The sequence below is a fragment of the Blennius ocellaris genome, assembly GCF_963422515.1.
Source record: "Blennius ocellaris genome assembly, chromosome: 9".
Taxonomy (NCBI): Eukaryota; Metazoa; Chordata; class Actinopteri; order Blenniiformes; family Blenniidae; genus Blennius; species Blennius ocellaris.
This window is the reverse complement of record NC_137658.1, coordinates 16,308,632-16,330,379: the sequence shown is the minus strand read 5'-3', so window position 1 is coordinate 16,330,379 and position 21,748 is coordinate 16,308,632. Positions and strand designations below refer to the sequence as shown.

Genomic DNA, 21,748 nt, shown 5'->3' with positions numbered 1-21,748 from the left:
ATTACGCAGCATCTGCGGTCTTTCGTGTCGCCGCGGGAAGACGCTGGCGTACCAAAGAAACGCACGCACCGGACACCTTGCATTGCACTCATTTTGGCAGTAATAGTGACGATACCTGGACGTTCCTCCTGCAGCTGAAATGGTGAGAATGTCAGGAAGAGGATAGGTAGATCAAATCGGTCAGGATGAGTCCATTTATAGTGTCACAGGCCAGTAAAGAGGTACAAGTGTGTGTTGTGGGATGGGGGAATGTGGGTTAATAAAACCCTAAAAAAAAAAAAAAAAAAAAAGGCTTAAAAAAACAAAACAAAACAACTGGACACTGACCAAAGTGCCCCCATCATCTGTGCACATTGTCCTCTTCCACCATCTAAATCTAGCAGTAAAATCCACTGTAGTACCTAATATATATCTTCATACCAAAAATAGCTAAAATTACATCATCTCCTCCACATAAAACCCTGTATTAAAATAATCTTCTCTTGCGTTCATTCGATCACAACACCGTCTTCTGCTCCGGTTCCTCTGGCTGGATGGGCATACGTGACGCCGCCTCTGTCTGTTCCAAAGAGTGAGAGACCGTGTCGAGTCAGACCTTCTGTGCCAAACTGAGCTTACCCCACCGAAAAAAAGGCAAAAAAAAAAAAAAAAAAAAAAAAAAAAAAGGACTTTCAGGACTCGTCAGCTTTTGCCTTCTTCAGGTGTGACGGCAGGGGACGATACCGGCCACGTATCAAACTCTTATCAGACACTTTCCCGCTCCTCACCACCAGAGTGCATTGACAATGAGAGTATGCATGAGGTATGGACTTTACTGTGGAACTGCTTTAAAAAAACAAAACAAAAAAAACAAAAACCCCGATGAAATTAAAAACATTAATGAGGAGATTACGCGTCGGGTTGAAATAATGCACGTTGGCGACGATGCACGTTGTTTAGTCCCGCCGGTCTTAAAAGACTGAGGGACCCTCTGGGACCAACAGAAATGACCTCTGCTGTCCTCGCCGCTCGGCTCCTGACCACACAGTAACCATCCCACCCGAAGCTGCTCCACGGGCCGGCTGATGTCGCGGCAATAAAATACTGAAAACAGCATTCCTCAACCCCTTTATCGCCACGTCCCATGATTCATTCGGGTGATGTCTGGATTGGTGGGAAGAACGAACGTCCCGCGGAAACACGCGGCTCGGGCACGCCGCGTTCAGCCAGACGTCTCGCTTCATTACGTACTTAATCTGATGGCGATCGCTGAAGAAGGCACGGCGTCGGATGATGAGATCAAATTGCCAGAACAAGAACAATTTTATAATGTTTTGCAATGTTGTAAGCGGAACCATAAAGTTGGCATCTGTGTGTGTGTGTGTGGGGGAGGGAGGGGGGGTGGGGGGTGGGTGGAGGTCTTGCAAGGGAAATCATATTGCTGTACACTGATGTCCTTAAAACATACAAATAGTTAATAGCGAAGTTATTGTAATATTAAGAAGAGTCCCGCCCCCTCCCCCTCCCCCCCTCCTCTTCTCCCCTCCAAGACGGACAGTCTGAGGTCCTGAAGGCAGTCTGTTTTCTTCTTCTTCTTCTTCTTTTTTTCTTTCTTGAAAGTCTCTCTTGACAGTTTTACCCCCCCCCCCCCCCCCCCCCCCCCCCACCCCGTTTCGCTTCATTATTTCCTGGTCACTCTTCCTCTGCCCAGCCAGTTTTTATCTCCAGTGGGGGGCGAGCAGAGCGACAGCCAGCCCGCAGAGCGCCAGCGCCATGCTTCCCCGGGACGCCGCGCCGGCCGACGACTTGCTCTGCACCTGGTTCACCCGGGGTCTGCCGGGGCTCGGCGGGGTGGAGAAGTAGATGTCCTGGTCCGTGTCGCAAGGCGGGGAGTCGCATCCACTGCCGCTCTCCTCGTCTCCGCTGCCGTCCTCCTCTGGAAAAGACAAGGCGGCAAGGAGAGGGACACGGAGGTGAAGATGCGCAGTGTTTACGGTGCATATCGTCCGCCGTGCTTCTTGTCAATAACAGTTAAAAAATGTAAGTTTATTGGTCGAAGTGGGTCCACAACTTCAGTCCGGGTTCACAAACTCACCGTTCCACTTCATGTTTTTACTGGAGTCATTAGCCTCATGGCTCATGGCTTAATTATTTCATAAAATGTGATTTAAAAAAAATTAAACAAGTAAAAAACAACAACAAAATGGTGGAAAAGTTTAAATTCAAGGTTAAAAAAATGTGAGACACTTAACGAAAATGAAATAGCCAAACATTAAGCCACGAAACACATACGTTCTACATGGTGACGCACTACGTGACTTGTTTGAATCCAGTCCGAGTGTGGACTCAGCGGCTTGGCGAGGAGGCGGAGGACGAACACACTCACCGGCGTCCACCGAGATGTCGGTGCCGAGGTACGCGGCTTTGAGCCAGCTCGTCATCTCCCTCAAGACGGCGATCTGACTGCGAATCACCCGGTCCGGCTTCGTTATGTCCACGTCCACGTCGGGGTTCGAGCCCTGATTGGCCAGCCCGCTGCCGATGACAACAGGCTCGTACCTGCGCAAGAGGGAGCGTCAGAGTCGAGACGCGGCAACTGGAGGACGGGGTTGGACGATGGGCACGTTTCTCACCTGCTTTTCGCGGTGCCGTTCCAGCACTCGTCGCCCGGTGCAATCCTGTCGTCCGTACACACCGTGTCCGGCAACGTGGACCAGAACTTCTTGGCGAGCCTCAGCTTCTTCTTCACATCGGCCGTCTGTCAACCCACGAGAGGAGCAGGCCAATTATAAGTACGAGTCCAGCAGTAGAGGCACTCATCATCATTATTGTAATGATAATACATGGACGACACAGTGGTGTAGCGGTCAGTCCGTGTTCCGCGTTTTCCCTCTTCTCACCAATCGATCCAGACTCGTCCTGGCGGCGGTGGTCGGTCTCGCATCAGGACTGTATGGACGAAAGCGGCCGGTAAAGGTCGTTTCTTTCACGGAGCGTGCGGAACGGAAGGCCGTGCTCTGCTTTGGGGTCCCGCACCCCTGGAAAACCTGGATGGCAACGAGCACAAAGTAAATCTTAGTACCCTCCCCACCTCCTTTTTTTTTTTCACTCAATCTCCCGTTGCAGTGGCTGGAGCAGAGAAAGGGGGACTGACTTTCTGTGACACTTGCATGCTGTTCTCCTGCATGTTCATGATGGCGTCGGAAATCTTCACGTCGATGGGCTCCACGATGGACTCGAAATTGAAAGGACCTTCGAGCCTCTCGGCGAGACTGATCATGGCATCTGGAAAGCAGCACGTTAAAAGAAAAACTTTACTCGCAATCAACACGTGGGAGACGATGTAAAAATCCCTGGCCGGACTTCACTTCTATACTTATTTCAAACACAAACTGTTGAGTTTGAGTTCATTTATTGGGAGTGAAAACAAGCTAATTAAATACAGACAACTGAAATAAGTTAAAAGAGTAACATTTCCTCTCTCGCCATCCTTTGATAATCTGTCTAATTACAAGGAGGAAAAACAAGCTGCAGAATGTTTTTCACTGTGGTGTGATATTACTTGAAGTTACCACTAGGTGGCGGCACATTCTAAGGAATATATGATGCTGTGCGCTCCTAAAGTGAGCTTGAAGCAGCAGAAGGTGTAGCGCCTCCACGTGCCACTAGACATGTTTCTGCCACCACTCTGATGAATTCAATACACAGTGACGAACAGTGAAAACGTGCACCACCTTGATTAAAACCAAACTGATCTTGGCGAGCTGCATTCATTCTAAAGGCCCGCGACGCGTCCTACTTGTCCCGGACTTACTTCTCCCTTTACCTCGAGCAAGACGTGAATGAAAGGGGAACATGTTCATGCTTGATCTCCCACAATTATCATTGTGCTGTACGACAGGTTGACATTCCTCATTTTTTGAAAATATCTGATTTCGTGCCATTGAGGAAAAGCGCTCGGTGTGGATTACACGATTTAAAAACAACCTCTCTGGAAATATGCGCACGGAATCAAGAGATACACCCAGGAGCAGGAGGTGCTTTGTGAGCGTCTCCCAGGTCAAACATACTGGAGTATTTTAATGGTACGGGGCGGCGCTCTCATGGTCAGGCTGGCTGAAGGGTGTGGTTGGGGGGGGGTTGTCCTTGATTCGCGTGTTGCCCACTTACCGAGGAAATTGTTCCACTCGGTGTCCAAGTCGGCCTGGTTGGCCAAGCAGCCCCGCATCACGTTCAGGCAGTAGTTCTGGCACGGCTTCAGGGCCACTTGGCCGGAGCAGTATGGACAGTACAGCATCTTCGTGGCCGCTCGCACACAGCTGGGCGAGGCGCTGACCTGAAGTGTGAGGGTGGGCAGTTAACACACCGTTTTAATTGGAACCACCCCCCCCGTCCATCCAGCACCAGTTGGGTCAATCTGTTTGAGCGAATGTGTTCACGTTTCATAAGAGTGCACAGAACCGAGGCGCCTACCGTTGAGACTTTGTTGACCACCTCCGGCATGAGCCCCAGGCCGCGGGTGAAGGTCCGCGCGGCGATGAAGGCCCTGGACAGGTGGATGCGGACCTTTCGCGGCACGTCGCCGAACGGCTGCAGCTGCTCCGTGTGCCGGCTCACGCACTCCATGTAGGAGTCGCTGAACTCGTACTGGACGTTGACCAGCCGGAACATCCGCTCCAGCAACTCGGCCCAGAAGTCCGACAGCGTGTAGTCCAGGTTGACGGCGGAGCTGCCCGACACGTAGTACCTCGTCAGGGACTGGAAGAAGTTCTTGAACAGCTCGGCGTTCTGCACGTACATCATGCCGTACGTCCGCACGAACATGCTGTGGAGCGACGCCTCCGCCTTCTTCAAAAGCTCACGGAAAAACTCTGCGGAGAGAAGGGGGAGAGGTTGGCTGTGGTGCCTGAAACCCGCGGTCGACAGAGAGAGAGAGAGGGGAAGGAATCGGTTCAGCGTGTGTCTACGGCGAGGAATCTTGTTTTAAAAGATGACATGAAGGAAATTGAATTTGGTGCAAATGTTAACATCCGGCTGGGAAGATTTACAGAGACGGAGCTGATTTGATCAATCTTCTGCCCGACGTCTACCGATCTGATCTGTCATGTTTTTGGGAGGATGGAGCTTTGTGGGTATGGCATCATGCAGCTTCAGACGGCCCGCAAACACACGGCGAGGTTCAAGTCTTTGAAGGGCACAGACTCCGCCGTGACCATGACGCGTGTAAACAACTGAAGCATTGCTGCTTCCATCCTGCTGACAAAAACCCACACATTTCAAAGTAAAACCCTACTGCCTGAAGCCCATGTGATGTTACATCTTAACAGTGATACGTAGATCCTGCAACCCAAATTTCCACAGGGGGGGTGGGGGCGGACAAAAACAAACACAAAAAAAAAAACTCAACACGCACAAGGTTGCTACATTCTGGTTTGGTTCTGCAGTCTGCTGACAAATCCATATGTGGTATGTATGCGGTCACAGTTCAGGCCGAGCCAAGGAGCTGAAGAAGGAGCAGCATCAAATAACTCAAGGGCTGGCTGCAACAAATGCAACTGAGTGAATTATCCTGGACTGTGGAAGACTTCTCGGCATGTGACGAGGGCCGCTTGTGGCTTTCTGCTGGGACGCTGCAGGCTTCTCTTCCTCCAAACCACAGAAGCTCATAGTTGTTGGAATAAGTCAAACGATCATGAGGATCCTGTCTGAACATTAAATCTTCAATTAAAGGCAGAGGAATGCATTTTGGGAGGTGAAGAAGGGATTGGAGGAGGAGGAGGAGGGAGGGAGGGAGGGGGCTGGAGCATCTCCGTCATGCTCACTTGTATCTGCAGACCCTCCATTCACGGAGGACGTCTCTCCACATCAATCTGCTTCAAACTGACCACCATCAATGGCATTTTTCCGTTGTCACATTCCATTCGCTCTCCTTTCTGGCCGGCTTCTCTTGGACTGTCCTTCAGAGACATTTTCAATAGGATTACTGAATAATGCAACCCCCTCTCCCCTTCCTCCCGTATATGGACCTGTACCCCCCCACCCCCCCACCCCTCAGCATCACCCCCCCACCCCCTGTCCGCTGCTTTCACTTCATCAGTTCCTTCAGAGCTCTCTTCAGTAGAGACAGGGAACAATGACCTACTTCATCCTAAGGAATGTCCATCACCCCCCCCCACCTTACCCCACCCCCAATAATCCAGGTCCCCCCTCTCCCATGGAAACCTCCCTACCCCTTACACGTTCTTAATCTGAACAAAATGAGAATTCCTCAGAGTCTCAGAAAAAAGAAGAAGAAGAAAAATTCACCTTCAGTCTTACATGCGTGCGAACATACACTTACTCCCCCCCCACCACCACCACCCACCCCCCACCCCGTCCTGCTGGAGTGTGTATGTGGGTGCCCTCTGACTGGCTTTGAAATGTAAAGTTCCCATAAATTCGAAGAGAGTCACTAAACACTCGCCGCCACCAGCGCGCGCGCGCACGCACGCACGCACGCACGCACGCACGCACGCACGCCCACACGCCCACACACACACACACACACACACACACACACACACACACACACACACACACACACACACACACACACACACACACACACACACACACACACACACACACACACACACACACACCGAGCAGTGCTGTCACTTCCACTTCAGACTGACACACTAAATGAGATAGGGGAGGGGTGAGCGTGGCTCGGGGTGGGTTAAGTTGAGAGATTTTTTTTTTTTTAACTCCAAATCCCCACTGCGTTGCCAAGGAAACTGAAAACACTGCAGCCCCTCCATCGCCATCCTCCCTCCACTCCAGCACAATTCACGCACACGCAGGCACACACACACACACACACAAACTGGGGGAGAGGGCACCAAGCTCCACGCTCCATTGATAGAGATTAAAACAAAAATGGTCCAGCCCCCCCCCCCCCATTCCTGGAATGTCATAGTACCCACGAGCTGAAAGTCAGTGAATGAAGGCCAATGAGGTGAGGAGGAGGGAGGAGGGAGGGGGGGCATGAAGCATGAGGATAACCCCTAACTTCTCTATTTCCTTTCCACAGTTTATTAAGGCAGTAATGCCTGTATGCTAAACAGATAAACCCAATAATGAGTTTAAGGAGGGAGGGTGCCGGGCAGAATGTGTTGTGAGTGGCGGTAGCAGGAGGGGGAGGCGGCTTGCGGAGGCCGATTGGGGTCTGAGGCATGAGCAGCATTACCCAGGCAGCTTGCATTGTCATTAAAAGCAGTTTATGACACGACGTCGCCTGCCAACGGGCTGCGGAGCAGCACACTCCTTCAGGATTTCTTCTTTTTTTTTTCCGCCATTAAATATGCGCCCCTCACTCACGCCCAATGGTCTTGGGGAAACTGGGTGAAAGGTTACGTGGGAGGAAAGCATGGAAAGAGGGACAACTCCTGCCTCCAAGTTTTGTGTCTTTATTCTCCTTGCCCCTCACCACCACCACCACCACCACCACCACCCTGTCGCTATTTCCACATGTTGCAGAGAAAGCCCTAAATTATGTAGAGTGATCTTAGGCACCAATCCATCACAGGAACAGAGGAGCTGACCCATCTCCTCCCACTTCCTCCGCCGTGGAGCTGCCTCACACCTCCCACCGGCGCCCCTATAAACTCTGCTCCTCCCAGTCCCCAGCCCAGGCAGTAATTGCATCCTATTTGTGCCAATTAGTCCCTGTGCTTCTCCCTTTTCTCAGAGGATGAGATTCTGTCCCTCCTGCTGCTGGTTCTCAGTGCTTTAGATGGATGTCTCTTGTTGTGTGTGTGTCGGGAGGGAAGGGGCCTTAATCCAGGCGCTTAAATCCCAGACGTAGACTTGCTCTGCTGGACAGGGTCACTGCAAGCAGGACAGACGGGGCCGCGGCCAGGACAAACACGCCAGTGACGAGACACAGAGAGGGGAGAACTATTTCTGGCTCGGCTCTTAATTGGCCGTGACTCCTCGCTCCGGGCGCATGATGGGAGCATGCCTAATCACATACACCACTTCCTGAGTTTGTCGCGGCGCAGCTGCATGTTGTTGCAGCTCATCTTGGCCCGTTTGCGGGCGGCGGTCGTCGTCGGTAACGGCATGACGAGCGCTCCCCCCCCACCTCGACTGGAAGTGCCTCCTTCAGGGTGACAACGGGAAATAATAGGGCGGCAACCCGAGCTCGTCACCGTATCCAGTGAGAAAGACGGCGTAATGGCCCAGGTGGACGACAACACAGCGGGCCTTTGTAAAGAGATCCCACATCTGACAGTTCAGAGACAGCAGCGACCTGTCTGCAGGGATGAGGAGGGGGGATGGGGGGGGGGGGTTCTCTGTCATCCTTACAGCTACCCGCCCACCCCCACCGACGGCCAACTAACACAACATGACAGCTGTTTGGCTTTGCAAAAATTCTCCAGACACTAACTTTTACTGGAGATACTTCATAACTCCTCCTCCTCCAAAAAAAAATCTCTCCCGATACCATTGTGTGCAATTTTGGATGTGGATGGTTCACGGTTTCTGCATCTGTAAAAAAGATTGAAATAATTCTAATGTATGCAACATCTGGAATGATCGCAATAAAAGTACTTTTATAGATAGGAGAATATTTATACACCGTTTTATGGAGGAAAAAAATTAAATAGGTAAAGTAAGAAGCAAATCTGATCTATTTGTGACAAGTGTCTGTTGTTACAAACCAGTTGACGTTGAACTGACGTTAAACCTTTTCCACAACAATTAGATCATAAACATTGACACTTTTTGCGTCAAGCTAATAGTTTCGATCACGTCTGGGTACACGTGTGGACGGTTTCCATTCACAGTTACCAGCGTTGACGTCCCCACGGAAGGGAAGAGAGGGAAGGAGACGGATGAGCCTTCATCAAACGTATAAGTACGTGTGTTGCACTATTTTACAGTGTTGCACCAATCCCACTATCGTTTTCAAAGTGACAAAAGTAGTCAGAACGTCCGCTCATTATTTCATAGCTCAGACGTCACACGCAAAATGATCAATTGCCTTTTGGGGTCTCAAAGACACACGTGCTTTTAGCCCACAAATATCTATGAACTTGAAGCCTCTGAGATTTCATTGGTCATCACTGACGGGGTTAAGAGAGGCGGCTCGGTTCCAGTGTCTCCACGGCAGATCATGTGATCAACAAGTTGACCCCCCGGGGGGGGTGGGGTTCAGGAGGAGGCCTGGAGGTAGTGGAACACAAACCAGTGAACCTCTGGTCACAAGGGGTTGCTTCCCAAAACCATCGAGATCGCTGACGAAATTACGGTACGCGGTAACGGGCCACTGTGAACCCAGACTGACGGGCTGCGGTGTTTTCAGTAAGTCACTACCTTTTTTTTACAAACAATCCTCAGGGCTGCGGTTGACCTTCAGCCGTGATCGGCGCACTCACGGCTGTGAGAATGAGCCGGGCCGATTGTGAAAACGGCGATAACCGTTTCACATTCGGGATGTTTGTTTATCAGTCGTGAACCTTTTGTGTACATGCCGTCGGTCTGAATTTGGTTGCATTGTGCGATACTTGAATGGGGTCTTATGGAAAGAATCCTTAATTGTGAATCATTTGTGCAACACAAATCTGACAGGGAAAGAGGCTCTCAGCTGAAGCCGCAATTGTTCAGATTTTTATAACTTATGTAAAACATCTCCCGAGGAAGTTGTCAACACAGCTGTGGCTCTGGTTGTCAGTTCCCGAAACTGTGGGCCGAGCACTCTGCAAAGTGATGTCAAATGTGTTTGACGGAGAACTTTTGTAGAGGGAAAGGCAAGGGTCTGTGGAGTAAAGAGAGGGGAGGGGTTTTTTTTTTGGGGGGGGGGGGGGGGGGTAAAGCCTGAGACGGGGACAAAGGGCAGTTAGAGCAAAGAAAACGAGGGGCAGGACAACTCGAGCAACCACTGCATTCCGACACGTCACATTCCTCTTCACATCTGGCTGCAATACACACGCTCCCCGTTACTGACTCGCCCTCGCTGCCTTTCACAGACACATAAGATCCCAGGGTCTGTGACCTGCATGCACACATGCACAAGCTGAAAACTCACACACACACACACACACACACACACACACACACACACACACACACACACACACACACACACACACACACACACACACACACACACACACACACACACACACACACACACACACACACACACACACACACACACACAATCTCGCTCCACAAGATGAATTCCGGAGATTTTCGAAACTTCCGGATCCGGCATTTCCCCGTTGGTTCCCCCTCTATTCCGAGCCGGCGTCTCCCTTCTACGTTATCTTCAAAAACGGCGCTGCGGCCAAGGCATGGTTGGGTGGCATGCGGGGGATTGGGAGCTGCGTCGTTTCCGCTGTGAGTCAGCACTGTTGCATGTTCCCATGCGCTCCGGCCCTCAGCAGAGAGAAACCCGACCCCAATATTTACAGGCATACACACATGTGCACACACACACACACAGAGAGGAACAGGAAGTACAGAGAAGACTAAATCGGAGGATGTGTGTGGTCCGTCTGAAGTATGCATGTCTATGTGGAGAGCTGGGAAGCTGGTATGGTGGGGGGGGGGGGGGGGGGCATGATGAGGCAGGGAGCTGAGACGCTGAGAGACAGGTGGACAGGGTCTGATGGACACAGACTGACTGTCTCCGCGCCGAGCGGTGCCCTGGCAGGTGGGGGCGTCCGTCAAAACTTGTGCAACGTGGGGGCGCGTGCGGGAGGGGGAGGGGGGGGGGGGGGGTTTGCATGGCGACCGGCAGCACAATGGCAAGTCCTCAAAGTAGTCGGTGTGTTTGTGCAAGTGTGTTTGCTTACTGTCAAAATGTTCGTGCTTCTGTTTGAAGGTGGATTGTAGGTTGGTGCTCTGAATGGAGACGGGCTCTTTGATCTCCGTGTGGCTCTGCTGGCTCAGCTTCTCCTCCATCTCCAGCGTGCAGCAGGAGAAACCCTGCGGACACACCTTCAGGGGGGCTCCTGCAAAACAGGCCGAGAGCGCCAATGTTAATCACCGCACCGACATGGGGACGGAAAAAAAAACAACTTGGCCCCGGGAGGCAAAATCGGCATAAAATATTGCAAGTCAATTGTATGTTGGAGTGAAAAAAAGAAAAAGAAACAAGAGCACTTTCAAACACCTCAGTGAGTCTCTACATGTAATTAAACTAAAAGTATATATATATATACCTTACGCACTTGTCGTGAAATTAATCATGACACAGGATGTTTTAATTTTTAACTGCATCAGTGACGAAACACTCGCACTGGTAAATAACAGGTTCAACCTTCAGCAAATCAAATGCACCTTGGCTGTTAAACCCTCTTAACTGCACTTAATTGCAACACTCCGCTCAGAGCAGTCTTTAGCCGGGCCACTTTATAGAGCCTCGCTCTTATCCTGGCACTCCCCTGTCTGATTGATAGTTCAGTGCTGAAGCCGTCTCTCAAGAGCGCCGTGTCCTTCCAAAACATAGGTTTTTAAGAGGAGAGGATTAACTTATCACCCACTTCGCAGGTAAGAAGTTGGACTTCAGACACAAACACACACACACAGTTGGCCTATGAGTCGAGGAGCATCAAATGTGATTTTTTTTTTCAAAGCGTCATCCCTGGACAATCGCACCAAATCGAAGACAGTGGAGTCGCAGTGGAAACGGCACAGGTGTGATTTCCATACATGACCCCAGGCTCCCGGGTGTCAAGTGGTCAAGCCTTTAAATCTGTCCTTGTAAACCGACACGGGGCTGTGAACTCCTTTCGGTCTTTTGTTAACATCGACGTATTAGCTGAAACGTTCAGAAACCTGACAGGCTGGACAGATGATGTGTGAACGTTTTCCAAAACGCCCGCTGTTCAAATAAGACGTGTTTACGAATCGGGTCCAAAAAAAAAAAAAGCTCAACACAAACTATGCCGTATGTTTCTTTTCCCTCTAGGAAAAAACCTAAACACTCTCTTTGGTCAAACGGCAACCGTCAACATATGTCAAACGCGAGCTTAACGTCCAATTAAAAAAGCGAGGGTCACAGTGGGACGAATGCAAAAGTCGCAGCTGCAATAATGTTTTGTTTTAAACGTGGCTGGTGGAATTTGAGAGAACACAGGGATCCTTTCATTGCGTCTCGGCACCGAAGAGCCTGTTTGGTTTTCCCCGCCGGCTTGCGCTCACGAACTCCGCGAGCGACGCACGCCTTTACTGCTACTGGCAGGGTCCGGCGTGTTGTGAAATGACTCTGGCGTTTGACATCATCTGTGACGTTTTGATGAACTCTTGTTTACAGAATCGCTCGAAAATCCCAGATTAATTTGGTTCAGCTTTGGGTCAGCACTTCATAGTTTTCAGATGGACTTTAGCAAGGGTGGGGGGGGGATTAAGGGATCACAAAAATTCACGGCTTGGATTTTCGCCCAAGTTTGAGTCACCGATTGGATCGCTTTTCAAACGAGTGAAAACAAAACTAAATAATAATAACAACGCACGACCGGGTTTGGGCTGTGTCGGACAAACTGGATTTTTCCCCCACCAACTTTTGAAAATATTTACCTGGAAACCATCAGGATTCCTTTTTTTTGAAATGGAGACGCAAGGTTGTAGCGTTTAGCTGCGCGTTGATAAAACTTGTGGCCGGGACTGCGTTCAACACCGTATCGAGATAAACTTTGCTAAATTAGGCCGCGGTCCACGAGTGTCGCTATAAACTATGGGGTTGGGGTTTGTGTGTACATATTGCAGATAAACTGCAGCCAGTAGTAAAAAAAACAACAAAAAAAACATTTCAAGCCTCATTTTATCGCTTGCTGTTGAAACCTTTAACTTGATAAAGTCAATATGAATGAACCTGCACAACAAGCGTCGTTACACATGATGATTAGAATGACAGGGACGCTGGAAGTTAACTTTCTATTCTGTTGAATTCAACACAGTGGCTGCTCTACTTATGATGACGTAGTTGAAGTCAACTTCATCTAATTCACATTTAAGTGGGACGCTTATGTCCTGCTGGCATGCCAGAAAACAAGGTGGAGAAAGTAATAGTAACTGCAAGCAGACTTTAATGAAGATTTGAAATCTTTCAATCCCTGCACTTGTATTTTGAATCAACCTCCCAGAGATACTTGTCTGACGCGGGCTTGTACAACTATTGGAAAGTTGTTTTTTTTTGTTTTTTAAAAACCAGGCCAAACAGCCAAGAAACAACACCGCCCGAACTGCACACAACATGTTCAGACAAGATCCCAGTTTCTCCGAAATCGTAGCCAAAAAGTTGAACTGCGAGGGTCAGAAGTGTCTCACGGCAATACAACTATCTAAACAGGGCAACAGGGGGCGGGATGCACCATGGCGCCATCAACTGGACCCCTCAGTCTGGGATCAAGTCCAAATAAGCCTCAAATCACTCCTTCTCTCACAGTCCTCTCCTCAAACTCATCTCTCTCTCGCTCGCTCTCTCTCTCTCTCTCTCTCTCCACTCATCCCTCTCCCCTACATGCACACACACATACCCAGGCACAGTTGGCAGCCCCTACCTAAACATATTCACACATCACATCACTGCTCAACACATGGCTCTTTGTACGAGCGTGATTGGAGGTACAGGGAGCACACACACGCACACACACACACACACTGAGGCTGAACCTTTGGGTGAAACAGCCATCCAGTCTCTCCTCCAGCAGCCCCCCCCCCCAGAGCACAGCCGTACAATCAAAAGGGCCTATATCCGTGTGGAAAATGTCGCTCGTTACCAAAGTACACAAATAAAAGTGAGATGGTCAATATTTCACGGGAATGTCTGCACAAATGTCACGTTGTTAGCCCGGAGGATTAGGTCTCTCCGAAAACTGCAGGATTCTTAGCTAATGCATACTTTGTGAAAACACTGTGACAGCCAATTTCTCAAAACCGCCAGGCGGTGGGTGGGTGGGTGGGGGTGGGGGTGGGGGGGGTGGCTGAAACAAAAGGAGGGTCAACGGTGAATGAGAGCAGTCGGATTTCATAACAATTACCAGCACGTGGACGTGTTACTGCCTTGCTCTTTCATAAAAAGGTTATTTGTTTGGGTTTTTTTTAAAACCTTAACTGGCATCAAAAGCTACAGTGTGACGGCAAAGTTGGCTCTTGGTTTGCCTGATGCGAAGCTCCTTTTAAGGACTCCTCCAGTTCAAGGTGTAATAAGTGACAGCGCATTGTTCCGAGAGTCACTTAAGAGGGGGAAAGCTGCCATTTATGGAGGGCAAAACAAGAGCGCGACATCTTGTAAACAAACATGTGACGGTGCGCCGCGAGCATTCCCCCGCCCCGCGCTGCTCCTCGGGCCCTCGCCCTTTGTGGGGAAGGACCACCATCCCCTTTTAAATGGCTCATAAAATAAGTCACTTCCCTTTGACATTGTCCTGCCTCTCAAACGTTTCTCGGAGAGGGGGGGGGGGGGGGGGAGAAGGCCGGTGGGGGAGGTGAAAACGCCTCACAGACAAAAACCAGATTAGACACCTCACCACCCCCTCTGCCTCCCATCATGTGCCCCTGAACCAGACGGACCTCAAAGCACCCCCCCCCACCACCACCACCACCACCACTCCCCACCCACCTCAGCCTCGCCACCACCCTGCAGGCTTAAGCAGCGAGGTCAGGGGTTAACAGCAACTCCTCTGAGAGAGGTCCCGTCCTCTGACCCCCCCCCCCCCCCCCCCTCCTGTCCGCCGACCAGCACATCCACCACACACAGTAACTCACGCCCCAAAAGCCCCCAATAATAACATCACACACCAAAAAAAAAAAAAAAAAAAAACCCACACATACAGGCAATTAGGAGTTGTAAAACTCGCAGACACTTGCAGAAAATATAAATAGGAAACCTGAACAGTCGTACACTGAAGTCCTGAAAGGTCCCTCGAGGATTATTTCCGTGCTCAACGGAGAGTTGTTTACAAGGCCACGAGGCGCGGCGCGTCACCAGCCGCCCGCCATCTCGTCCAACCCTTTTTTTGTATTCCACATTCGGAAAAAAAACGGCGAAATGATGGGACCGGGGGCGTGCACGCGCATTAATTCAATCCCAGAAGAATTGCAGCTATTAGAACCTTTGGTGTTTTTGGATTTACAAACGCGTCAACGAGATTTCAGGTTCGCTTTGATTTATCTCCCGACCGTCTGCAACGGGAACAAAGCAACCGGCGCGTTTGCAGCCGACTCGTGAATGTGAAGCAGGCCCCCGTGAACGCGAAGGCTGACTATTAATTGCCATATTATTCTCCCTGCTGCAACACGTGCAAGAGCAGAGCGCTGCCAGTCTGCGGAGCATTGCTCACGCAGACTGTTGTAAATTTGCACGCCCTGCAGCCACAACATTCTCCTCTTGCTCCTCACCTCCGTCTGGGGTGTAATTACCCCGGAGGAGGGGGGCGGGTTTAGGGATCGGTGCCATTTGTTGGCCAACTTTCTTTTTCTGCTCCACTTCCTGTCGTGCACAATCGCAACGAGCTGAGGCCAGGGTGGACGATTCAAACCCCGCTGCCTTTTAAAAAAGGTGCGAACGCCTCGCTTTGCTGAGCGCGATGGCTCTCACAGGCATAATTCAATTGTCTGCGGGTGCGAGGGAATCGGGGGGCCACGATGGTGAAGCCGCAATTTTAAAGGCGAGATGAAACGCTCGGGGAAAAAAATAATTTCATTTCAGGGTGATTGCCCTCTCCCGAGTCTTTCCCTCCTGTTACGGCATGTTGTCAAATCACACCTCTCTTTTATCTCACAAACCATAATGGCTCTGGTGTGTTCCTTTGACACACTCCCCTCTTTCAAAAATACCATTTATCCGTGAAAAAAAATGACTTTGTAAATTCACAGACCATTCCGACAAGTTCGTCCCGGACCGTCGTTTTAATGTTGAACGCTCAAACTACATACCTTCTATTAACTTTGGAAGATGGCTTGTGGAAGCCAGTGTTTTTATCAAATGCCGAATGTGTCATTTTGGAATTAAGGCCTGGCATCTCCTATCCAAAACCGTGGAATGAATGCGTTCAAGGCTGCGTAATTATACAGGATTTAGGGATGGAATCTCCCGCTCGAGATCAGTCTGACATTAAGGATAACAAAAGTCAAGCTATGAAGCAGAAAGTACAGTTTCTGGACCGCTGCCGTCTAATTTTACACCACAACTTTTCACAGCGCCATTAAAAAAAAAAAAAGTCTCTTTTACAATATAAAACCCCTCGGCCGTCCTTTCAAGAAGCCCTTTAACTGGGTGAGCCCAGTAAGACTCTTATTTACAACATGGAGGAATGAATAGGGGGGGGGGGGGGGGGGTTGTGGGTGAACGGGAGGGGGCATTACAGTACAACCGCAGACTCTGGCTCAAGGGCACCATGCCAGTGGTAGTTTAGGGAGGAGGAAAAGTGTGTCTTGTTCGTGTTCCTCCATCCAGAGTTTCCTCGCTCCTCTCCAAGGGCTTTCTCAGTGATGCCCTTCATAACCCCCCCCTCACCCCCCCCTTTACACTTGGGCCATTAACACACAGATGTACCGATATGGAGGGATAGATGGAAAAGGAAGCCAGAGAACCGCGAGCGCATTTAGCACTCCGGCATTTCCAAAACCGGGTGAAGTAGAGTCACGGTTAGGAGCAGGAAAAACTACTTAAAACTGCAGTTTGGAGCCCAAAATAAACGCAACCCTCGTCCGTATTTCTCTCACTCTAATAACCTGCGTACACAGTTTTACTCCGAGCTATGGCCGGATCGCCGCAAAAGAGAAAAAGCCGCTCAACAACATTACGCTGTAAGCGGAAACCATTATTAGAGGCCGGGGCTGTTCATATGGAGATAATCAGGGGCTGGGCAATAGTTCCACCTACTCTTTTTTTCTACACTTCAGCCCCTTACAAAAATAGAGTAATGACAAGTTTATAGCAGCTCTGGCCAAACCAATAATGCTTTTTAGGTTGCCGTCTGTGAGGCAAATGGAAAAGAAGCAAGAGTCCGACCGGAGAGCCTCGCCAAAATGGTGCAACAAAAGATACCGACACAATAAATAGTGTATACACTGAAAACTCGCGTTTAAAATAATCTATTCTGCAGGTGTCAGAAGGGGATAATGCGATCATTTGTTGCAGTGCTGGATGTGACGGCTAATCTAAGGCTGGCCGGTGTTTACGCAGACGGCCGGCAAAGTGCAACATTCACCTGAACGTCAGATCTGAAGCATCAACCTCCAACATTCTCTTCAGACGAGTTTCCAGACTCCAGACAAGCGACGACTCAGACAACAACACCACCTCCCATAACCGGCCTATAGCTTGTAAAGGATGCAAGTGGAGTGGGTGACCGCTTTTAAATTCAAAGTTAAGCCGTAAAATCTTTCATTGGAATAGCTTGAAACTGTAACCTTAACATCTGCATGTATGCCTTAATTAAAAAAAAAGTAAAAATACCCCCAAAAAATCTAAATTACCAGTTGAAAATGGAAGGTGTTGCATCATCTGGGTCACGTATGAGTCATCATAGCTGAAGGTAGAACAAGAGCAGATTAAATAAATATGGACTACACCTACAAAATCTAATTTTCCCCAATACGATCATCACATTTATGCCTCATGCAACAATAAATTAATACTTTCAGTTGGATGTTTACACTAATCCAATGATGAAGGGAGTCTACAGACAACGCATTACTGTCAATCACGCTGTGCTAAAAAAAAAAAAAAACTTTGTTCATACATGTTCCAACAGATGTGGCTGTCTGAGGCAGAGAGAAGAGAAGGAACTCCACTGTGGGGGGACAGCAAAGAAATACACGAGGCGGCTTGAATAAACCTTATTGAGGCAACTAAACGATGAGCCAATGTGTATAATCAAAAAAAAAAAAAGAAGAAGATAACTTGATGCAATCAGCTTCGACCTTTTCAATCAAGGTAAATGTAATATCATGATACTGATTTTAGTTCTAAGTCTATTTACTTGCTATATACGAGCTGTAAACTTTGGCTTTACTTATACATGGTAATTAAAGCCCTTTTACATGATCGCCATTTTAAAATATAAACCAAAGAGTTACTACCCCATGTCTGACTATGGTGAAGGTCAGTGTAGATTGGGTTTCTCCAAACCCTGTTAATTTTGGTATTTTTGTCATGTCGTGATATATATAGTCGCTCTTAGATGGACGATTGCATGGTGGAGCTCTACAGCTGCAAGTCAGCAACAATTACATAACCAGCACATGATGGCCGCCCTCAAACTGAGAGTTCTATGGCTCCACTTTCAGTACCGGGGGGGGGGGGGGGGGGGGATGTAGGGTTACGCGTCCGCCTTGCAACTATTCATTGTGTGTCTTGTCACTCAGTATGCGACCAGCTGATCAGAAACCACAAGCCCCCCCACATGATGAGTCACAACACTATTGCAGGACTGGACTCATGACTCAGCATCGACCAAAACAAGTAAATCACACAACAGTTAAGCTGTCTGGTGTAAAATGTACAGTTCAGTGAAATCCCCCCCCCCCCCTCCATGTGGCGACGGGCACGAGAAAGATCCATTAGCGTTTTGGGACACGAGGCATTCGCTTCAGTCACAAGAGGAAGGAAGCTCTGCGCTAAGAGCGCTTTCTCGAGCGGAGCCGCGCCGCCAGCCACGGGGGTTTCGGAGGATATCGGGAGTCGAAGGATGTTTCCGCGCAATAAATCTCAAATTAAAAAGCTGTTCCGTAAACGCAGCTGTCAAAACACCAAACTGCCAGAAATCTGCTTGTCACATGGCGTGTGGATGAAGAGGAAGGAAAGCGTGTCTGCTGAACTCCCGACGCCGCGATCCCTGCAGCATCAGCTGCTGCTTTGTGCAGCAGATGCATCACCGCAGGAAAAACTCCAGCGCCGCTTCCTTCTTATCCGCAGCGAGGAGTTTATCACATTCGAATGGCAAATCGGAGCCAAATCTAACACTTTTCCCCTCCGGTGTGTTTCTTAATTTGTGAAACTAGAAAAAAAAAAAGACGCTCGATCTTGAACAAACAAAAGCACATCCTGGGAGCACATGAATCTGAGCCCTGCAGCCACCGCCGTCCATTTCTGATTGCTAAACCAGCCGGGGGCCTCAGGCCAATTAAAACTCACCATTTGTGAACATTCCAAAACGCTGTCATCCATGAACATTTTACCCAGAAGCCCCTGGGGAGATTCCACAACATTGCCCCGGCCTCTCGCTCTGTCCGTTTCCCCCTCTCCCGTCCCGGCCCGGCATCTCCGGCTTTGTCTGCCCACACAAAAGCTCCCTGCCTACACCACTTCCCAGGTCACTGCTTTGTCAGGGCTTCAGCTCGCCTGTGCACTTCCACCAAGTACGTTTAAACAAGTCAGAAACCAAATTCCTGCCGCGGCGGGGCCGCGCCGCGAGTTCACCTGCCGGAGAACTTCTACAAACTCTCCGGTGGTCAAAGAGAATCTGGAGAGCTGCTCTTCGGTGCTGACCTGTGGAGTGAAATCATCTCGGGGAAGAAAGAAGAAAGATGCAAATGCGTCTAAAAAATTTTTTGAAAAAGGCTATTCTTATGAACTTGAGCATATAAACAATTCAAATGAGAACAGAAGGCCGTGATCCAGTCTGATAGGGGTCAAGTAATATACAAACACACTTGCAAAAACACGAGGGCAGACCAAAAGGACAAACCGCCGAGAAGCCATGATTCCTGCTAACAACGCCGCAGGGAGCCCAGACTTCAAACAGAAGTGGTTTGTCTCAGGATGTAATTCAGTTTGGGCGACTTTCACACCCCGCGCCACGCAAACTTGGAGCTATTGTTTAAACTTCCTTCTGGTAAATAAATGACCCACTGCTGTTCGGCTCCGCTGCCGCTCAGGCACGCGGACCTGTGCAGTTTTCTGAGTCGGGGTAATGTCCAGACAACCGTTGCAGACATGAAAGGCAAAAAAAACTCGAGTAAACTCTTGCAAGCAAATCAAAGAGCGATCCTCCTCACGGTTCCCCGCCAGGAATCTCTTCTCAACGACTGCTGGATCTATCAGTGGGAGATGATTCATGTTAACAACTAGTCTAATCTTTCACCCCTTTCCACATCTTTATTTCAGCTTACACGTCTTTTGATGAGCCACATATTTGCAAGCGTCCGACCTGCTTGCTTTTTACAACAGATCCCACCTTGATGCTCCCGTCTGTCAGTGTGTGTGTGTGTGTGTGTGTTTGAGATTTGCAGAGACAGGCAAAGAGGTTTCGCAGAGAAACGGAGCGAACAAGTTACAGCACAGCACGATTATCACAAGAAGAGAGAAGGAGGGAGGGAGAGAAAAAAAAAAAAGAGCCACAAAAGACCTTCCTGGCTTGTCCCTCTGCACCAGTGCTCCATCTTTCCACTGACTCACGGCATACAAACGAAAACAGACTTTTAAGAAGAAGATGAAAAACACCCTTTACTTAAGGCCAAGTGCTTTTTACCATGGGGCCCTGCAGAAACGCTGCAGTGCTGTCAGAAGGGATGGACTACTGTTGAGCTCACAAACAGGCCCTCGATAACACGGGCCCGAAGCACACGCTGCGCGAAAGCAACACACTTTAAAACCTAAGGGGGGGGGGGGTTTACAGCAGCCTGGTCTTGTCGTTTGCGTCGTCCAGCCTCATCTCGAAAGAATTCACGAAATCCACGTTTCTCGAGACCTAGAAAAAGGCCTTTCTTCGACTTCTCCAGCACAGAACACTTTTCCTACATTGCCAGTAGAAGCCAAGGCAGCTCTCCTAGGGACAGGGAGCTCTTTGACAATGTTTATAACAGACATCCAAAAGCAGCTGAAGTCCACCAGATGTTGAGGCAGGACAGGGCCCGGCGAAGCCCCCCCCCCCCCCACCCGAGGCAGAATGAGGTCAGGTACAAGCTCAGGTTTCTGGAAGCTCAGAGCTACAAAAGGGCAACAAAGATTCTGATATACCTGTTGGGCCTTAGGAAACCGGACACCGGCGGAGGGCGGTGGGAAGAGAACCTCTCGTCGCCGACTGTCAAAGGGAGCAAGAAAGCCTAACCCTTGCGCTACAACGGTTTAATGGGCCTCACGGTCCTGGACGGCGAGTCTGTTCCTGATGACGTGCGTCAAATGTTTCGGTAAATCAAAAAAAAAAGCTCCCGACGTACAATAATTGAGCCTCAGAACAACACATTTTTTACCCGTTAGGAAAGGCTCGCCGGACAAATGATTTGCGGCTCCAGAGACGACTGCAAAAATAGTTGAATACTCTTGTGTGTGGTTGTTTTCTTTTCCTCCGTTATCGGCCATCGGCCAGCAGGAAGGTCTGCCGTTATTTCCTTTCTGGCTTAAATGTGAGCGTCGAGGACCTGCTTTTAACACATGGCATCAACTCATCAAACTCGCTAAACCGCGTGAAGCAGCCAAAGACTGCGCTCCCGAGTGTTGTATTGTATTTGACAGGAGGGAAATAGAAAGACAGGGGATTTGGTCTCAAACAATGTAATTCATATGAAAATAAATCTACGCGCGAGAAGCACACAGAGGAACTGAGCAAATATTAGGAAACTTATTAAGCTAACTGCAGTTTGGAAAAGTGAGCTAAGTGAGTGACTGCCTTGACAGTGGGAGTCTCGATGGAGGCCTTGGGAGTAATTAGCTGGGATTACAGCTCCTCTGGCCGGCACCCAGCACTGGGGTTTCAGTCCAAACACCCAGGCAAGTCCCTGGCTTCGCTCCCTCGCTGCTTTTCCCCAACCACACGGGCCTCTGGCGGCG

At 49.5% G+C, this 21,748-nt stretch overlaps 1 protein-coding gene across 1 annotated transcript in view; it reads right to left on the bottom strand.

Annotated features, from left to right (window-relative positions):
* Positions 1-1,652: 1,652 nt before the first annotated feature.
* gpc4 (glypican 4) overlaps positions 1,653-21,748 on the bottom strand; it is a 29,407-nt gene continuing 9,311 nt past the window's right edge. Inside the window, exons 2-9 of the mRNA XM_080501978.1 lie at positions 10,824-10,982; positions 4,453-4,850; positions 4,150-4,315; positions 3,134-3,264; positions 2,880-3,026; positions 2,613-2,737; positions 2,366-2,538; positions 1,653-1,915 (exon numbers count right to left, since the gene is read on the bottom strand). Of these exons, the coding sequence (XP_080358104.1) occupies positions 1,698-1,915; positions 2,366-2,538; positions 2,613-2,737; positions 2,880-3,026; positions 3,134-3,264; positions 4,150-4,315; positions 4,453-4,850; positions 10,824-10,982 (1,517 nt within the window). The 3' untranslated portion in view covers positions 1,653-1,697. The remainder of the gene's footprint in view (positions 1,916-2,365; positions 2,539-2,612; positions 2,738-2,879; positions 3,027-3,133; positions 3,265-4,149; positions 4,316-4,452; positions 4,851-10,823; positions 10,983-21,748) is intronic.